The sequence below is a fragment of the Anolis carolinensis genome, unplaced genomic scaffold, assembly GCF_035594765.1.
Source record: "Anolis carolinensis isolate JA03-04 unplaced genomic scaffold, rAnoCar3.1.pri scaffold_15, whole genome shotgun sequence".
In the NCBI taxonomy this organism is placed as follows: domain Eukaryota; kingdom Metazoa; phylum Chordata; class Lepidosauria; order Squamata; family Dactyloidae; genus Anolis; species Anolis carolinensis.
In genome coordinates this window covers 6612433-6630372 of record NW_026943826.1, presented here as the reverse complement: position 1 = coordinate 6630372, position 17940 = coordinate 6612433, and the positions used below count along the sequence as shown (strand labels likewise).

Here is a 17940-nt window from a genome sequence, read left to right as displayed (position 1 = left end):
GGGCTGCTCTGTGTTTTCCGGGCTGTCTGGCTATGTTCCAGAAGCATTCTCTCCTGACGTTTCTCCCACATCTATGGCAGGCATCCTCAGAGGTTGTGAGGTCCATAGGTCTGTTGACGCAGGGACTACGAATACACAACACTCACGGGCGCTTAACTCTGTGATGCATTCATAATTGGAAACTAGACAAGTAAGGATTATATATTTGTGGAAGGCCCAGGGTGGCCATGTTCCGGAAGCATTCTCTCCTGACGTTACACCCACGTCTGTGGTAGGCATCCTCAGAGGTTGTGAGGTCTGTTGGAAACTAGGCAAGTGGGGATTATATATGTGTGGAAGGCCCAGGGTGGCCATGTTCCGGAAGCATTCTCTCCTGACGTTTCACCCACATCTGTGGCAGGCATCCTCAGAGGTTGTGAGGTCTGTTGGAAACTAGGCAAGTAGGGATTATATATATTTGTGGAATAATGTCCAGGGTGGGAGAAAGAATTCTTGTTGTGTTGGAGGCAAGTGTGAATGTTGCCATTGGCCAGCTTGATTAGCACTGAATAGCCTTGCAGTTTCAAAGTCTGGCTGCTTCCTGCCTGTGGAATAATGTCCAGGGTGGGAGAAAGAACTCTTGTCTGTTGGAGGCCAGTGTGAATGTTGCCATTGGCCAGTTTGATTAGCATTGAATGGCCTTGCAGCGTCAAAGCTTGGCTGCTTCCTGCCTGGGGGAATTATCCTGAAAAGGCCATTAAACGCTAATCAAGGTGATCAATGGCAAAATTCACGCTTGCTTCCAACAGACAAGAGTCTGGATGTCATTAACCCCACTTGCCTCGTTTCCAACAGACCTCACAACCTCTGAGGATGCCTGCCATAGATGTGGGCGAAACGTCAGAAGAGAATGCTTCTGGAACAAGGCCATACAGTCCAGCAAACTCAACCAAATCATCCTTTTGGTACGTGAAATCAATGGAAATAATTCTGGTTCTTCGTTCCTTTTTTGCCTCTGATTGTGGTGGAAACCAAATCCGCAAAGGGAACGCCAGGGTGTGATAAAAAAGGATTTATTTTCCGCCAGGATTTGAATGCACTGCTTGAGTCCTCCGTCTTTGCAAAGGAGATGAAAATTGAGGCGAGAAAGAGTGGGAGGCCCGCATTCCCCATTCAAATAAAGAGCCAAAAGCCAAATGTCTCTTGAAGGTATGCAAAAGGTCTGCCAATGACTTATCCACCCACATCTTGAAACCAGCAAAACATGTTTTGAAACTGGAAAGTTTTGCTTGCTGTTCAAGGTGTGGCTCGGAATTTGGTCAAAATCCTTTTGTAAATGGTGACAAAGAATTACCCAATGGCGCAGTGGGTTAAACCCTGGTGCCGGCAGACTGCTGACTTGAAGGTTGAGTTGACCTGAAGGTTATAGGTTCGAATCCAACGTGGGGAGAATGCAAATGAGCTTCCTCTGTCAGCTCTAGCTGTATGAGAAAAGCCTTCCGCAAGCATGGTAAAAACATCAAAACCTTCCTTGGGCAACGTCCTTGCAGACAGTCAATTCTCTCACATCAGAAGCGACTTGCGGTTTCTCACAAAAAAAAGAGCGAGAGAGAAATAAAACAACATGTGGTGTATATACTTGAGTATAAGCCTAGTTTTTCAGCCTGAAAAAGTCCCCCTCGGCTTATACTCGGGTGAGGGTCCTGCTTGGCTTATATTTGGGTCAGCTTATACTTGAGAATATATGGTACATTGATTATTTTTCTCTATTATTATTGGTATTATTACATTTATTATTTTTCTCTATTATTGTTGCTACTATTACATTTATTTTTCATTATTATTATTATTATTATTACATTTATTATTTCACTCTGATCTTATTATTATTATTATGGCATTTATTATTTTACTCTATTTATTACTACAGTAGAGTCTCACTTATCCAACATTCTGGCTTATCCAACACAATTTTGTAGTCAATGTTTTCAATATGTCGTGATATTTTGGTGCTAAATTTGTAAATACAGTAATTACTACATAGCATTACTGCATATTGAACTACTTTTTCTGTCAATTTTTTTGTATAACATGATGTTTTGGTGCTTAATTTGTAAAATCATAACCCTCCTTATTATCCAACATATTTGCTTATCCAACATTCTGCCGGCCCGTTTATGTTGCATAAGTGAGACTCTACTGTTTTACATGTATTATTTTTCTCTATTATTGTTGCTACTATTACCTTTATTTTCCTCTATTTTTTATTATTATTAATACATTTATTATTTCACTCTGATCTTATTATTATTATTATTATTGCATTTATTATTTTACTCTATTTATTATTGCTTGTATTATTTTCCTGTATTTATTATTATTACATGTATTATTTTACTCTATTATTATTAAAAGGATCCATAAGCACATTTACATTGAAGAAGATAAGAATAATGATTTGATCAGAGTTAGACAGTCTTATCTTAAATTTGAGCTTGATGTAAATATTCAAAAACACTTAACCTACCGATGCCTCAATTAATGTAATTTTATTGGCATCTATTTTTATTTTTGAAATTTACCACCTTCGGCTTATACTGGAGTCAATGTTTTCCCAGTTTATTTGTGGTAAAATTAGGTGCCTCGGCTTATATTCGGGTCGGCTTATACTCGAGTATATAAGGTACTTTAAATTGCATCATTCAAACATAGCAATGACTTGAAATTGCACAATCCAAAAACATGTCAGGAGCCATTCCAATTGTCATCTGTAATTGTTCCATTATTGCGCTGGCCGCATGACCTAGGAGGTGCCTATGGATAATGTAAGTAGATGAATAGGTACTGTTCCAGTGGGAAGGTAATGGCGTTCCATGCAGTCATGCCAATGGCCACATGACCTTGGAGGTGTCTACGGACAACACCGGTTCTTCAGCTTAGAAATGGAGATGAGCACCAACCCCCAGAGTCGGACACAACTGGACTTAACGTCAGCGGCAAACTTTTACCTATTATTATTATTATTATTATTATTATTATTATTATTATTATTATTATTACTATTGTTATTATTATTAGCTGTGCCCAGCCATGCACTGCTGTGGCAAAGTCTGGTGGTATGGGAAATAAAGTCTTGAGGAATTGGTGGTAGTTAAGGTAAAGGGTAAAGGTTTTCTCCTGACATTAAGTCCATTATAAATGGGTTGTATAGCTGTGTGGAAGGGCCTTGAGTCTACACTGCCATATAATCCAGTTAAAATCAGATAATCTGTATTTTATAGGCAGCGTGGAAGAGGCCTGATTGAAGTGGCCCGGGGCTGAGTAGGTTGCTAGGAGACCAAGTGGGTGGAGCTTATCCTTCTGACTGGCAGCAATTGGATAAAAACAATTATTCCTCTCACTCTAATTAGGACTAATTAGGATTATATGAAGCCCCTTCTACACAGCTGTATAAAATGTACACTGAAGTGGATTATATGGCAGTGTGGAGTCAAGATAATCCAGTTCAAAACAGATGATATAAGATTATAAATGGGTTATATAGCTGTGTGGAAGGGCCTTGCGTCTACACTGCCATCTAATCCAGTTAAAATCTGATAATCTGTATTTTATAGGCAGTGTAAAAGAGACCTAAGTGAGGCCTAACTCTGCCTGTCCTCTGGGCTGAGTGGGTTGCTAGGAGACCAAGTGGGTGGAGCTTATCCTTCTAACTGGCAGCAATTGGATAAAAACAATTATTCCTCTCTCTCTAATTAGGACTTTATTTTTCTTTTCTTTTTGTTGTATGAACGTAGAGGCATGGATGAGGGGTTGTGCTGCCAAGTTTAGTGTTTCTGGGATGTGTAGTTTTGTTGTTTTGTCCTAGGTCGAAATTTCATTACCCTTTTATTTATATAGATAGATTATTATTATTATATCAGATTTGTCCCACAGGTTGCTATGTGTCAGTCCGTGGCCGCTATGTTCCCGGTCTTGCATGTAAATGATCTGTTTTGTTTCTAATTTGACTCTAAACTCCATCACAGAGGCACCCGGGAGGGAGATATTCATCATTCCTCCGTTCTCGGTTTCCACGGACTGCTATTCAAATTGGAAAAGGAATGGCATTTGGGGCTTTAAAGCCACAGCCGATGAGGCAACATCTCCAAATCTTCTCTAGAGGCAAAGATGACTTCCAAAGCGTTCGTCGGACTCCTGGTTTGGATCCTTTTTATACGAGTGGACGATGGGAAGGCCGATTCTTTGGCCGTCCAATTCACGGCTCCGGGAGACTTCATCCTTGGAGGTTTGTTTGCATTGCACTCCCAAGCCGAGTTCCAGTTCCGTGACGGCAGGCCGGAAACTCACACCTGTTACAGGTGAGCAAGGGAGTAAAAAAGCAAAACCAGGGGGTTCCTCTATGCGTTGTTTTCAGATGGCTCCAAAACAAACAAAAATCCATGGAGTCCTGAGTCTGAACATGCTCAGCACAATGTGTTGTCGAAGGCTTTCATGGCTGGGATCACAGGGCTGTTGTATATTTTCCGGGCTGTGTGGCCATGTTCCAGAAGCATTCTCTCCTGACGTTTCGCCCACATCTAGGCATCCTCAGCGGTTGTGAAGTCTGTTGTCGAAGGCTTTCATGGCCAGAATCACTGAATTGCTATGAGTTTTCCAGGCTGTCTGGCCATGTTCCAGAAGCATTCTCTCCTGACGTTTCGCCCACATCTAGGCATCCTCAGAGGTTGTGAAGTCTGTTGTCGAAGGCTTTCATGGCCAGAATCACTGAATTGCTATGAGTTTTCCAGGCTGTCTGGCCATGTTCCAGAAGCATTCTCTCCTGACGTCTCGCCCACATCTAGGCATCCTCAGCGGTTGTGAAGTCTGTTGTCGAAGGCTTTCATGGCCAGAATCACTGAATTGCTATGAGTTTTCCAGGCTGTCTGGCCATGTTCCAGAAGCATTCTCTCCTGACGTTTCGCCCACATCTAGGCATCCTCAGAGGTTGTGAAGTCTGTTGTCGAAGGCTTTCATGGCCAGAATCACTGAATTGCTATGAGTTTTCCAGGCTGTCTGGCCATGTTCCAGAAGCATTCTCTCCTGACGTCTCGCCCACATCTAGGCATCCTCAAAGGTTGTGAAGTCTGTTGTCGAAGGCTTTCATGGCCAGAATCGCTGGGTTGCTGTGAGTTTTCCAGGCTGTCTGGCAATGTACAAGAAGCATTCTCTCCTGACGTTTCGCCCACATCTATGGCAGGCATCCTCAGAGGTTGAGTTGTCTGTTGAAAACTAGGAAAGAGGTGTTTATATATCTGTGGAATGATGTCCAGGGTGGAGAAAGAACTCTTGTCTGATTGAGGCAAGTGTGAGTGATGCCATTGGCCAGCTTGATTAGCATTGAATAGCTTTGCAGCTTCAAAGCCTGGCTGCTTCCTGCCTACAGGAATCCTTTGTTGGGAAGCCATTCAATGTTAATCAAGGTGGAAACAGGGGAAACAGGGAATTCCAGACAGGAAACAACCAGGGCCAGTTAACACCTCTCAACAAACGACAAGCCCCAACCCTTTTGAGTTTTAGAAAAGCCTTAAAAACATAGCTATGTGCCCAGGTTTTCGATGAATAAATGATAAAGTCGACCTGGACTGATTTATGGCTAAAGCACGAAAATATTGGATGAACGGATTTTAACCATATGTTTTATATATTTATGCCATATTGATTGCTTGTAATGGATTTTATTTACTGTTATGTTTTAATTATGTGTCGGCATCGAATTGTCACCAGTGGTGAGTCCCTTCGGGTGAGAAGGGCGGGATATAAATGTTGGAAATAAATAACTAAATAAATAAATCCCCCAAGGCAGGAAGCAGCCAGACCTTGAAGCTGCAAGACCATTCAATGCTAAACAAGGTGGTCAATTGCAACATTCACACTTGCCTCCAACAGACAAAGGTTCTTTTTCCCACCCTGGATATTATTCCACAGATATATAAACCTCAGTTGCCTAGTTTCCAACAGACCTCACAATCTCTGAGGATGCCTGCCACAGATGTGGGCAAAACGTCAGGAGAGAATGCTTCTGGAAGATAGCCATACAGCCCAGAAAACTCACAGCAATCCAATTGAACAGTGTATTGAGTTAACGGTATTAAAACTACCGTATATACTCGAGTATAAGCCAACCCGAATATAAACCGAGGCACCTAATTTAAACACAAAAAAACTGGGAAATCGTTGACTCCAGTATAAGCCGAGGGTGGGAAATTTCAGAAATAAAAATAGATACCAATAAAATTACATTAATTGAGGCATCAGTAAGTTAAATGTTTTTGAATATTTACATCAAGCTCTAATTTAAGACTGTCCAACTCTGATTAAAATCATTATTCTCATCTTCTTCAATGTAAATGCGCTTATGTATCCTTTCAATAATAATAGAGTAAAATAATACTTGTAATAATAATAATTTTTAATCGTATGTTTTGATTTTTCATTTGTGTGTTTTCGGTATTGGATGTTTTTGTATGTATACTCCTTTGCATTTGTAAGCCACCCTGCGGGGAGATAGAGGCAGGGTACAAGAATAAAATTATTATTATTATTATTATTAATAATACAGGAAAATAATACTTATTAATAGTAATAAATAGAGTAAAATAATAAATGATCTTATGATCAGAGTGAAATAATAAATGTATTATTAATAATAATAAAAATAGAGTAAAATAAATGTTATAGAAGCAACAATAATAGAGAATATAATAAATGTAATCATACCAATAATAATAGAGAAAAATAATAAATGTACCATATATTCTTGAGTATAAGCTGACCCAAATATAAGCCAACCAGGACCCTCACCCGAGTATAAGCCGAGCAGGGCTTTTTCAGTCTTAAACAAAGGGCTGAAAAACTAGGCTTATACTCGAGTATATACAGTAATTAAAAGATCGATTGAAAGTCTGTCCAAGTCAATTCCTGATGGCTTTGTTTTGTCCTATTCCTCTCTGCTTTAGCTTCTACTCGCCTGGCTACCAACAGCAGCTTGCCATGCGTTTTGCCATTGACGAAATCAACAACTCAACCGCTCTGCTCCCCGGCATCACTCTCGGCTACGAAATCCACGACACTTGCAATGATGAACTTGTAACTACCAAGCTAGCCATCTCCTTCCTTTCTGAGGATCCCAGCAGCAGCCTTGCCATGCAGTGCAACTACGCCAACTACAAGCCTCGGGTCGTGGCCGTGGTTGGCCCCAACGTTTCCGGGCTGAGCATGTTGGTGGCTCAAATCTTGGATTTCCTCTCCATCCCTGAGGTAAGACTCACTTCATGGGCCTTTACGAAGCAACTAGCTCGAGTACCCAGCGTTGCACAGGTTACTTTAAAAATTCAATTTTGTATTTGTACAAAATGCGTAAGGTTGTGGGTGAACTACAACTCACATCATGCCAGGTTAACCCACAGAAACTCCATCAGTTCTTATAGTTTGTGATGTTGGGTGTAAGCGGCAGAGTTTTGTGGGGAAGGAGTTTCCAAGCTCATTCATCGCTATGATAAGTGCCTAGATTTGAATGGCGACTATGTTGAGAAGTGGTATTTGGGTGTGGCTTTCAACTGCATATGGTAAATGTTTTCTTCTATATTTTTTGATGGTGTAAGCGGCAGAGTTTTGTGGGGAAGGAGTTGCCAAGCTCATTCATCGCTATGAGAAATGCCTAGATTTGAAAGGTGACTATGTTGAGAAGTGGTATTTGGGTGTGGCTTTCAACTGCATATGGTAAATGTTTTCTTCTATATTTTTTGATGGTGTAAGCGGCAGAGTTTTGTGGGGAAGGAGTTTCCAAGCTCATTCATCGCTATGATAAGTGCCTAGATTTGAAAGGTGACTATGTTGAGAAGTGGTATTTGGGCGTGGTTTTCAACTGCATATGGTAAATGTTTTCTCCTATATTTTTTGATGGTGTAAGTGGCAGAGTTTTGTGGGGAAGGAGTTGCCAAACTCATTCATCGCTATGATAAGTGCCTAGATTTGAATGGCGACTATGTTGAGAAGTGGTATTTGGGTGTGGTTTTCAACTGCATATGGTAAATGTTTTCTCCTAGACGTTTTGAGGGTGAAAGCGGCAGAGTTTTGTGGGAAAGGAGTTGCCAAGCTCATTCATCGCTATGATAAGTGCCTAGATTTGAATGGCGACTATGTTGAGAAGTGGTATTTGGGTGTGGTTTTCAACTGCATATGGCAAATGTTTTCTCCTAGACGTTTTGAGGGTGAAAGCGGCAGAGTTTTGTGGGAAAGGAGTTGCCAAACTCATTCATCGCTATGATAAGTGCCTAGATTTGAATGGCGACTATGTTGAGAAGTGGTATTTGGGTGTGGTTTTCAACTGCATATGGCAAATGTTTTCTCCTAGACGTTTTGAGGGTGAAAGCGGCAGAGTTTTGTGGGAAAGGAGTTGCCAAGCTCATTCATCGCTATGATAAGTGCCTAGATTTGAATGGCGACTATGTTGAGAAGTGGTATTTGGGTGTGGTTTTCAACTGCATATGGTAAATGTTTTCTCCTATACTTTGTTCATTTATAATTCCAAAACGTAACCTACTTTGTGGATAACTCTCGTATGTTCTTCTCCTCTGCTCAGATAAGCGCTGGAAGTTCTAGCATCAAGCTTAGTGACAAGCAACTTTACCCGTCCTTTTTCCGAACCATCCCCAGCGACCAAAACCAAGCAGATGCCATGGTCCAACTCCTGAACTATTTCAACTGGAACTGGGTGGCCGCTTTGGTCACGGACAATGAATACGGCCACCAGGTCCTGGAGGTCTTTGTCCAGTTGGCTCTCTCCAAGGACATGTGCGTGGCCTACGAAGCCATCTTCCCACGCGGTCAGGATGAAATTCAGAGAAAGCAAGAGCTTGTCAAAATAGCAAATCAGCTGGAAGTATCCCGCATCAACGCGACTGTCATCTTCTCACACTCCGGCGAAGCTGAGGAACTGCTCCAAGTCGTGGCTGGAAGGGGGATCACCGGCAAAGTGTGGATCGCCAGCGAATGTTGGTCGACTTCCTCCGCTATTGCGCTCATCCCGAACCTGAACAAGATCGGCACGGTCCTTGGCATGGCTGTAGAAAGCGGGGAGATGCCCGGCTTCCAGGAATATATCCAGAAGGTCCTCGCGAATACTGAACTGGACCAGAAGAGTCCCAACGTTCTCGAGGCCTGCCCTGAATGCAGCTATCTCAGCCTGGCCAATTTCTCCAAGTTCTTCGAGGTGTTCAACACCTACAAGGCCATCTACGCCATCGCCCACGCTCTCCACCAACTGCTGAATTGCAGCACAACCCACAAGACGTGTGACGCAGACCGAGACATCTATCCTTGGCAAGTAAGTACAGGATGGCTTGTTGGGCGAGAAACAATGCTTATTAGCAGCATTGTAACCCAGCACCAGTAGCCAAAAGTGATACAAAGAACAAAAACACACAGAACAATGTTATCTCTTCCTTAGGAGGCTTTTCTTTGTTGCACTATTTACAAAAACAAGGTTTCTGTAATACAAATAAAGTTCTGTTGAAGTGGGAATGATTGTACATAGGTTTGTTTAAATGTAATTGAGTTATAGTGATGCAATGTGAGCTGGGGATTGCATCATGCACTGTCTGCTGTCCACTATGCAAGTGTGTAAAGAGTTAACTGAGTGTTGCATCATACAGCAGAGGTGTTTATATATATAGCCTTCTGCTTCCTGTATTCTCTCTCTGGTTATCTGCTCTCTGCACTCTGTCTGTATGTATATTGTCTTGTGAGAGTTTTCCATTCACCAGTAAACCTGTTTATAGATAGCTGAAGTCGCAAGCCTCGTTACTGGTACCAGTGCTTCTACGTGGGTCTTCTGCTGCGTGTATGCTTATCCAAAGCGCACTCTGACAAGTTCTTTATACTTCCTTCTTTGCTTCCACGCTGGGCTTCTTTCTCACGCAGATAAACAGCTTCACTCTCACAGAGTCTCCTCCAAGCTTCACACATGAGGCCTTAAACTTGAGGCTTCTCTCACCAAAGCTTCCTTCTTTGTTTCCACGCTAGGCTTCTTTCTCACGCAGATAAACAGCTTCACTCTCACAGAGTCTCCTCTCACAGTGAACTTACACAGAAGCTTCACACACAGCAGCCTTCACACTGAAGCTTCACACATGAGGCCTTAAACTTGGGGCTTCTCTCACCAAAGCTTCCTTCTTTGTTTCCACGCTAGGCTTCTTTCTCACGCAGATAAACAGCTTTGCTCTCACAGAGTCTCCTCTCACACTGAACTTACACAGCAGCCTTCACACTGAAGCTTCACACATGAGGCCTTAAACCTGGGACTTCTCTCACCAAAGCTTCCTTCTTTGTTTCCACGCTAGGCTTCTTTCTCATGCAGATAAACAGCTTTGCTCTCACAGAGCCTCCTCTCATACTGAACTTACACAGGAGCTTCACATACAGCAGCCTTCACACTGAAGCTTCACACATGAGGTCTTCAATTGGGGTTTCTCTCACCAAAGCTTCCTTCTTTGTTTCCACGCTGGGCTTCTTTCTCATGCAGATAGACAGCTTCGCTTTCACAGAGTCTCCTCTCACACTGAACTTACACAGAAGCTTCACACAATAGCTTTTCACACAGCAGCATTCACACTGAAGCTTCACACATGAGGCCTTAAATCTGGGGCTTCTCTCAGCTAAACTTCCTTTGTTTCTACGCTGGGCTTCTTTCTCATGCAGATAAACAGCTTCCCTTTCACAGAGTCTCCTCTCACACTGAACTTACACAGGAGCTTCACACAATAAGATGGAGAAGCCTTTACCTCTGTTTGTGTATTGTCTGTCCTTGTTAATTGTATAGAAATAAGACGGAGAAGCCTTTACCTCTGTTTGTGTATTGTCTGTCCTTGTTAATGGTATGGAAATAAGATGGAGAGCCTTTACCTCTGTTTGTGTATTGTCTGTCTTTTTTAATTGTATGGAAATAAGACGGAGAAGCCTTTACCTCTGTTTGTGTATTGTCTGTCTTTGTTAATTGTATGGAAATAAGACGGAGAAGCCTTTACCTCTGTTTGTGTATTGTCTCTCCTTGTTAATTGTATGGAAATAAGATGGAGAAGCTATGAGAGTATGTGTTAAAATAAGTCTTCAAGGTTGTCCCCTTCTAGATATCTTCTCCTCTGTTTCCTGTCCTTGTTGTAGCTTCTGGAGGAACTACCGAAGGTCAACTTCACCATCGAGTCTCAGCCGGTTCATTTCAGCAAGACAGGAGACCCACCAGCAGGTTACGATCTCCTCTTCTGGGACTGGATCCTGCCCAACAACCATACGTTTGCGGTCGTTGGCAGATACGACGCCTCGACGCACAAACTCAATATCAATGAGTCGAAGATCCGCTGGAGCACAGAGAACGGGAAGGTCTGCACCAAGAAAAATTAGATTTGTTGTCGCAGTGGTCCTCTGGGATTTGGAGAAAAGAAGTTTCCCCCAATGCTTCTTCCCTTCTGTCTTGACAGGCCCCTGTCTCGAGATGCACACAGGGATGTAAGCCGGGGCAGAAGCGGTGGCTGAGAGGCGAGCACAACTGCTGTTACCAATGCGAGGACTGCCCAGCTGGTTACTTCCAGGATACAAACAGTACGTTTGGGGCAGGTAGTCCGAAGGGTCTGAGCACAGGTCTCTTAACTGGTGGCCATCCAAGGTTTTTTTTTCACCTGAGGCTAAGGATGATGGGAGTGATAGTTTCCCAAGGTCCATACCCTCCTCTGCAGTAGTGACCCATTTTAAATGCCATTATTTTTATTCTTCTTCTTCTTATTATTCTTATGGCATATCTCCATATTGTGCAGTCCTGGGAGTGATAGTTTCCCAAGGTCCATACCCTCCTCTGCAGTAGTGACCCATTTTAAATGCCATTATTTTTATTATTGTTATTATTGTTGTTATTACTATTATTATTATTATTATTATTATTATTATTATTATTATTATTATGGCATGTCTCCATGTTGTGCAGTCCTGGGAGTGATAGTTTCCCAAGGTCCATACCCTCCTCTGCAGTAGTGACCCATATTAAATGCCATTATTTTTATTGTTGTTGTTGTTGTTGTTGTTCTTCTTCTTCTTCTTCTTCTTCTTCTTCTTATTATTATTATTATTATTATTATTATTATTATTATTATTATTATTATGGCATGTCTCCATGTTGTGCAGTCCTGGGAGTAATAGTTTCCCAAGGCCCATACCCTTCTATGGGTGCATCTGCACTGGAGAATAAATGCAGTAGGAACCTATTATAAATGCCATTACTACTACTATTATTATTATTATTATTATTATTATTATTATTATTATTATTATTATTATTATTATTATTATTATGCCATGTCTCCATGCTGTGCAGTCCTGGGAGTTATAGTTTCCCAAAGTCCATACCCTTATCTGGGCGCATTTACACAATAGAATAAATGCTCTTGGACCCCACTTCAAATAGTATAGCTCCATACTATGCATTCCTGGGAGTTATAGTTTCCCAAGGTCCATACCCTTTTCTGCAGTAGTGACCCATTCTAAATGCCATTATTATTATTGATATTATTATTATTATTATTATTATTATTATTATTATTATGGCATGTCTCCATGCTGTGCAGTCCTGGGAGTCATAGTTTTCCAAGGTCCATACCCTTCTCTGCAGTAGTGACCCATTTTAAATGCCATTATTATTATTATTATTGGATTATTATTATTATTATTATTATTATTATTATTATTATTATTATTATTATTATTATTATCATCAACACAACGACGTTGTATGGCACAGCAAACAAGATAGATATGCTGGATTTCGTTTCGCAAAACCACAAGTCGAACACTTCCCAAGTGTCTAGGACTGTGTGATGTATTTTCTGATGATGTGTGCAGATCCCAGTAGGGTGGCCTTTTGCAGTTGGCAGATCGTGATTTTGTCAATGTCTATTGTTTCCAAATGCCGGCTGAGATCTTTTGGCACGGCACCCAGTGTGCCCATCACCACCGGGACCACCTGCACTGGTTTCTGCCAGAGTCTTTGAAGTTCAATCTTGAGGTCCTGATAGCGGCTGAGTTTTTCCTGTTCTTTTTCGTCAATGCGACTGTCACCTGGGATGGCGACATCAATTATCCAAACCTTTTTCTTTTCCACAACTGTGATGTCTGGTGTGTTGTGTTCTAGAACTTTGTCAGTCTGGATTCGGAAGTCCCACAGTATCTTTGCGTGCTCATTTTCCAATACTTTTGCAGGTTTGTGATCCCACCAGTTCTTTGCTACTGGCAGGTGGTACTTGAGGCATAAGTTCCAATGAATCATTTGGGCCACATAGTTGTGCCTCTGTTTGTAGTCTGTCTGTGCGATTTTCTTACAGCAGCTGAGGATATGATCAATGGTTTCATCGGTTTCCTTGCACAGTCTGCATTTTGGATCATCATTATTATTTGGGTCATTATTATTATTATTATTATTATTATTATTATTATTATTATTATTATTATTATTATTATGCCATGTCTCCATGCTGTGCAGTCCTGGGAGTCATAGTTTCCCAAGGTCCATATCCTTCTCTTGCTGCATTTACAATATGGAATTAATGCCCTTACAACCCAGTTCAAATACCATAGCTCCGTGCGATGGAGTCCTCCTGGGAGTTATAGTTTCCCAAGGTCCATATCCTTCTCTTGGTGCATTTACAGTATGGAATGAATGCCCTTGCACCCCACTTTAAATTCTTTCACACCAGAAGCAACTTGCAGTTTCTCAAGTCGCTCCTGACATGGAAAAAAAAAAGTGCTGCAGTCCTCCTGGGAGTTATAGTTTCCCAAGGTCCATACCCTTCTCTGGGTGCATCTACACTGTGGAATGAATGCAGTTGAGACCTTACTTTAAATGCCATGGTTCCATGAGATGGTCTTGGGAATGGCAGTTTCCCAAGGTCCATGAACTTTCTCTGGGTGCATCTTCACTGTGGAATGAATGCCGTTGAGACCTTACTTTAAATGCCATGGTTCCATGAGATGGTCTTGGGGATGGCAGTTTCCCAAGGTCCATGAACTTTCTCTGGGTGCATCTACCCCGTGAAATGAATCCAGCTGGACCTTACTTGAGACACCATGGCTCCCTACAATGCAGTCCTGGGAGTTATAGTTTCCCAAGGTCTGTGGGGCCTTGGGGAAAATGAACTGAAAGAATACAACTGAGTACAACTGATAAATTTAACATAAATCTTCAATGTGATGACACCCCTCTTCTGGTTTCTCCTCTCCTTTTTTGATGAAGTTTCAACATAAACCTTCAATGTGATGACGTCCTTCTTCTGATTTCTCCTCTCCTTTTTTGTACTACTTAGAGCCAGATGAATGTACTCCATGCTCGAAAAACGAGTGGTCTACCGCGCGGAGCACCACATGCCAGCCGAGAGCGGTCGAGTATCTCGAAATCACCGATCTCATTGCCATCATCATGATGGCGCTGACGGTGCTGGTCTTTGCTCAGATGGTTGCCGTGACCGGGATTTTTGCCACGTACCGGGGCACCCCGGCCATGCGCTACGTGCGTGGCTTCCCGCTGCAATCCATCCTGTTCTCCACCACGTGCTTTTGCGTCAGCTTCCCGTTTTTCGTCATGAAGCCCACGAAGGAGATCTGCAAAGTCCGGCAGCCCCTCTTCTTTGGCAGCTTCACCCTCATCTTAGCCACGTTGCTTGGCAAGACTCTCCAAAGCGTAGGACTCGACCAAATCTTGAGGCGGCCTTGGGTGAGGAACCACTTGATGGTCCTCTGCATTGTGGTCAACGCGGCTCTCCAAGGTCTCCTCTGTCTCTTCTGGTACTACTGGGAGCCTCCCGTCTTGGAGGAGAACACGGACATCGAGAGGACCATCCTGCTCCAGTGCCATGACAGCAAGTTCCCCGGCTTCGGGATCCTTCTCGCCCACGACTATTGCCTGGCCGTCATTTGCTTCGCGTGCTCTCTTGTGGGCTACAACACCGAGAAGAAGAAGGACAACGTCGCCGCCAAGTCCATCAACTTCGCCATGCTCCTCATCCTCATCATCTGGATCATCTTCGTCCCCACCTATTCCACCACCAAAGGCAAATTTGTCGCCTTGTTCCAGGTCTTTGCAGGCCTGGCGAGCATCTTTGCCATCTTTGGCTCCTACTACTACCCGGTGTGTTACGTCATGCTCTTTGCGCCTCACTTGAACACCGACAACCACTTCTGCCTGTCCCAGGACCTTCCCGTGGACAAGGAACCGAGCGCCAGAGACAGCAAATAAGGGAGTTGCTGTCACATTGTGACTCAAAAATCAATCCGACTACAACAGCGAGGAGCACTTTTCATCTGGTTGTACCTAAAACAGAAGTAGAACATTCATTATAGCTCATCTGTTGGAAATAGAAATTACATGTATTATTTTTCTCTATTATTGTTGCTATTACTGTAGCAACCTTTCAAGACTACACTATTTATTTCTTAATGTATATATTTGCTAACCTACTGTATATACTCGAGTATAAGCCTAGTTTTTCAGTCCTTTTTTCAGCTTATACTCGGGTGAGGATCCTGGTTGGCTTATATTTGGGTCAGCTTATACTCGAGAATATATGGTACATTTATTATTTCTCTCTATTCTTATTGGTATTATTACATGTTTTATTTTTCTCTATTATTATTGTTGCTACTACTGTAGCAACCTTTCAAGACTACACTATTTATTTCTTAATGTATATATTTGTTAACCTACAGTATATACTCGAGTATAAGTCTAGTTTTTCAGCCCTTTTTTCAGCTTATACTCGGGTGAGGATCCTGGTTGGCTCATATTTGGGTCAGCTTATACTTGAGAATATATGGTACATTTATTATTTTTCTCTATTCTTATTGGTATTATTACATGTATTATTTTTCTCTATTATTGTTGCTACTACTGTAGCAACCTCCCAAGACTACACTATTTATTTGTTAATATATAATTTCTAACTTATATTCTATGTCGATGTTGATTTGCCAGTTTGGCTGTACCTCTTTGGTGTGGGAGGTGTCAGCGTTGGAGTCAGGGTGCGAGCTGGGTGGGTTTCTTCAAACTCCATCAATCATCTTCTCCAGCACCCTGATGAATTGGTTGCAATTGCCTGCCACACCAATTCCTCTGTTCAATGTTAGACTCAAAGACATCTGTAGTCTAGAGTCTAAACATTTATTTCAATATCTATAAACATATTTACAAAGCACAGCAAAAGCCATCGCTCTGAGCTGGCATTCTTCTTTAGCCTCTTGCCTCAGCAAGCACAGCTCAACACTCACAGAGATAAGAAAGCACATTCCTCAGTCCGAAGGAAGTTCCCGGTCTCCAAGGCCAGAAATCATGCCTGATAGGTCATAGTTGTCACAACAGACTGTCAGTCAAACCAGCCTGCTGTTAACTGTTTCATTGCTGAAACACATACTCTTGCAAAACAGCAGAAACACTTGATTTACATTTCATGCACATACAACCATAATCCAACAGGTTGGACTATAGGCATGTGATTGCTGGTAAGTAGTTGTGCCACTAACCAGGTTAGTAGCCAGCTGCAATAAATCACTACTGACTGAGAGGTCATGGATTCGAAGCCAACCCGGGTCGGATTGAGCTCCTGACCATGTATAGCCTAGCTCGCTGTTGACCTAAGCAGCTCGGAAGACAGTTGCATCTGTCAAGTAGAAAATTTAGGTACCACTTTATGCAGGGAGGCTAATCTAACTAATTTACAACCTCATAAAAACTTCCAGCAGCGTACAGAAAAGAATGAGAAAGTACTCCATCAAGGACTTGGTGTCACAAGTGGATGAAGCTGCAGCTCCCCGTGGCCAGAATTGAGCATACTATCATGAAGCTGGAAAATGTCAAATTGCCTCTGTGTCTGTCTGACTGTCTGTCTATATGTCGTATGTCTAATGGCACTGAATGTTTACCGTGTATATATGCATTGTCATCTGCCCTGAGTCCCCTTCAGGGAGAGAAGGGCGGAATATAAATACTGTAAATAAATAAAATAAATTGTACTGAGCATAGGGTTGTTGTATGTTTTCCGGGCTGTATGGCCATGTTCTAGAAGTATTCTCTCCTGACGTTTCGCCCACATCTATGGCAGGCATCCTCAGAGCTTGTGAGTTCTGTAGGTCCGCTGACGCAGGGACTACGAATACACAACACTCACGGGCGCTTAACTCTGTGATGCATTCATAACTGTGACGTAGGATTCCAGCCAGCCTTCCCATATTCATATACCTCACAACCTCTGAGGATGCCTGCCATAGATGTGGGTGAAACATCAGGAGAGAATACTTCTGGAACATGGACATATATTCCTCACAACCTCTTGAGGATGCCTGCCATAGATGTGGGCGAAACGTCAGGAGAGAAGACTTCTGGAACATGGACATATATTCCTCACAACCTCTGAGGATGCCTGCCATAGATGTGGGCGAAAGGTCAGGAGAGAATACTTCTGGAACACGGACATATATTCCTCACAACCTCTGAGGATGCCTGCCATAGATGTGGGTGAAACATCAGGAGAGAATACTTCTGGAACATGGACATATATACCTCACAACCTCTGAGGATGCCTGCCATAGATGTGGGCGAAACGTCAGGAGAGAATACTTCTGGAACATGGACATATATTCCTCACAACCTCTGAGGATGCCTGCCATAGATGTGGGTGAAACATCAGGAGAGAATACTTCTGGAACATGGACATATATACCTCACAACCTCTGAGGATGCCTGCCATAGATGTGGGCGAAACGTCAGGAGAGAATACTTCTGGAACATGGACATATATTCCTCACAACCTCTGAGGATGCCTGCCATAGATGTGGGTGAAACATCAGGAGAGAATACTTCTGGAACATGGACATATATACCTCACAACCTCTGAG

At 42.4% G+C, this 17940-nt stretch overlaps 1 protein-coding gene across 1 annotated transcript; it reads left to right on the top strand.

The window, feature by feature from the left end:
• Window positions 1-4146: 4146 nt before the first annotated feature.
• LOC103281378 (taste receptor type 1 member 1) lies at window positions 4147-15468 on the top strand. Its single transcript, XM_062965968.1, has 6 exons — window positions 4147-4337; window positions 6975-7275; window positions 8600-9343; window positions 11179-11394; window positions 11493-11628; window positions 14361-15468. Exons 1-6 carry the CDS (start codon window positions 4147-4149, stop codon window positions 15287-15289), a joined length of 2517 nt encoding a protein of 838 aa, XP_062822038.1. The 3' UTR covers window positions 15290-15468.
• Window positions 15469-17940: the final 2472 nt, after the last annotated feature.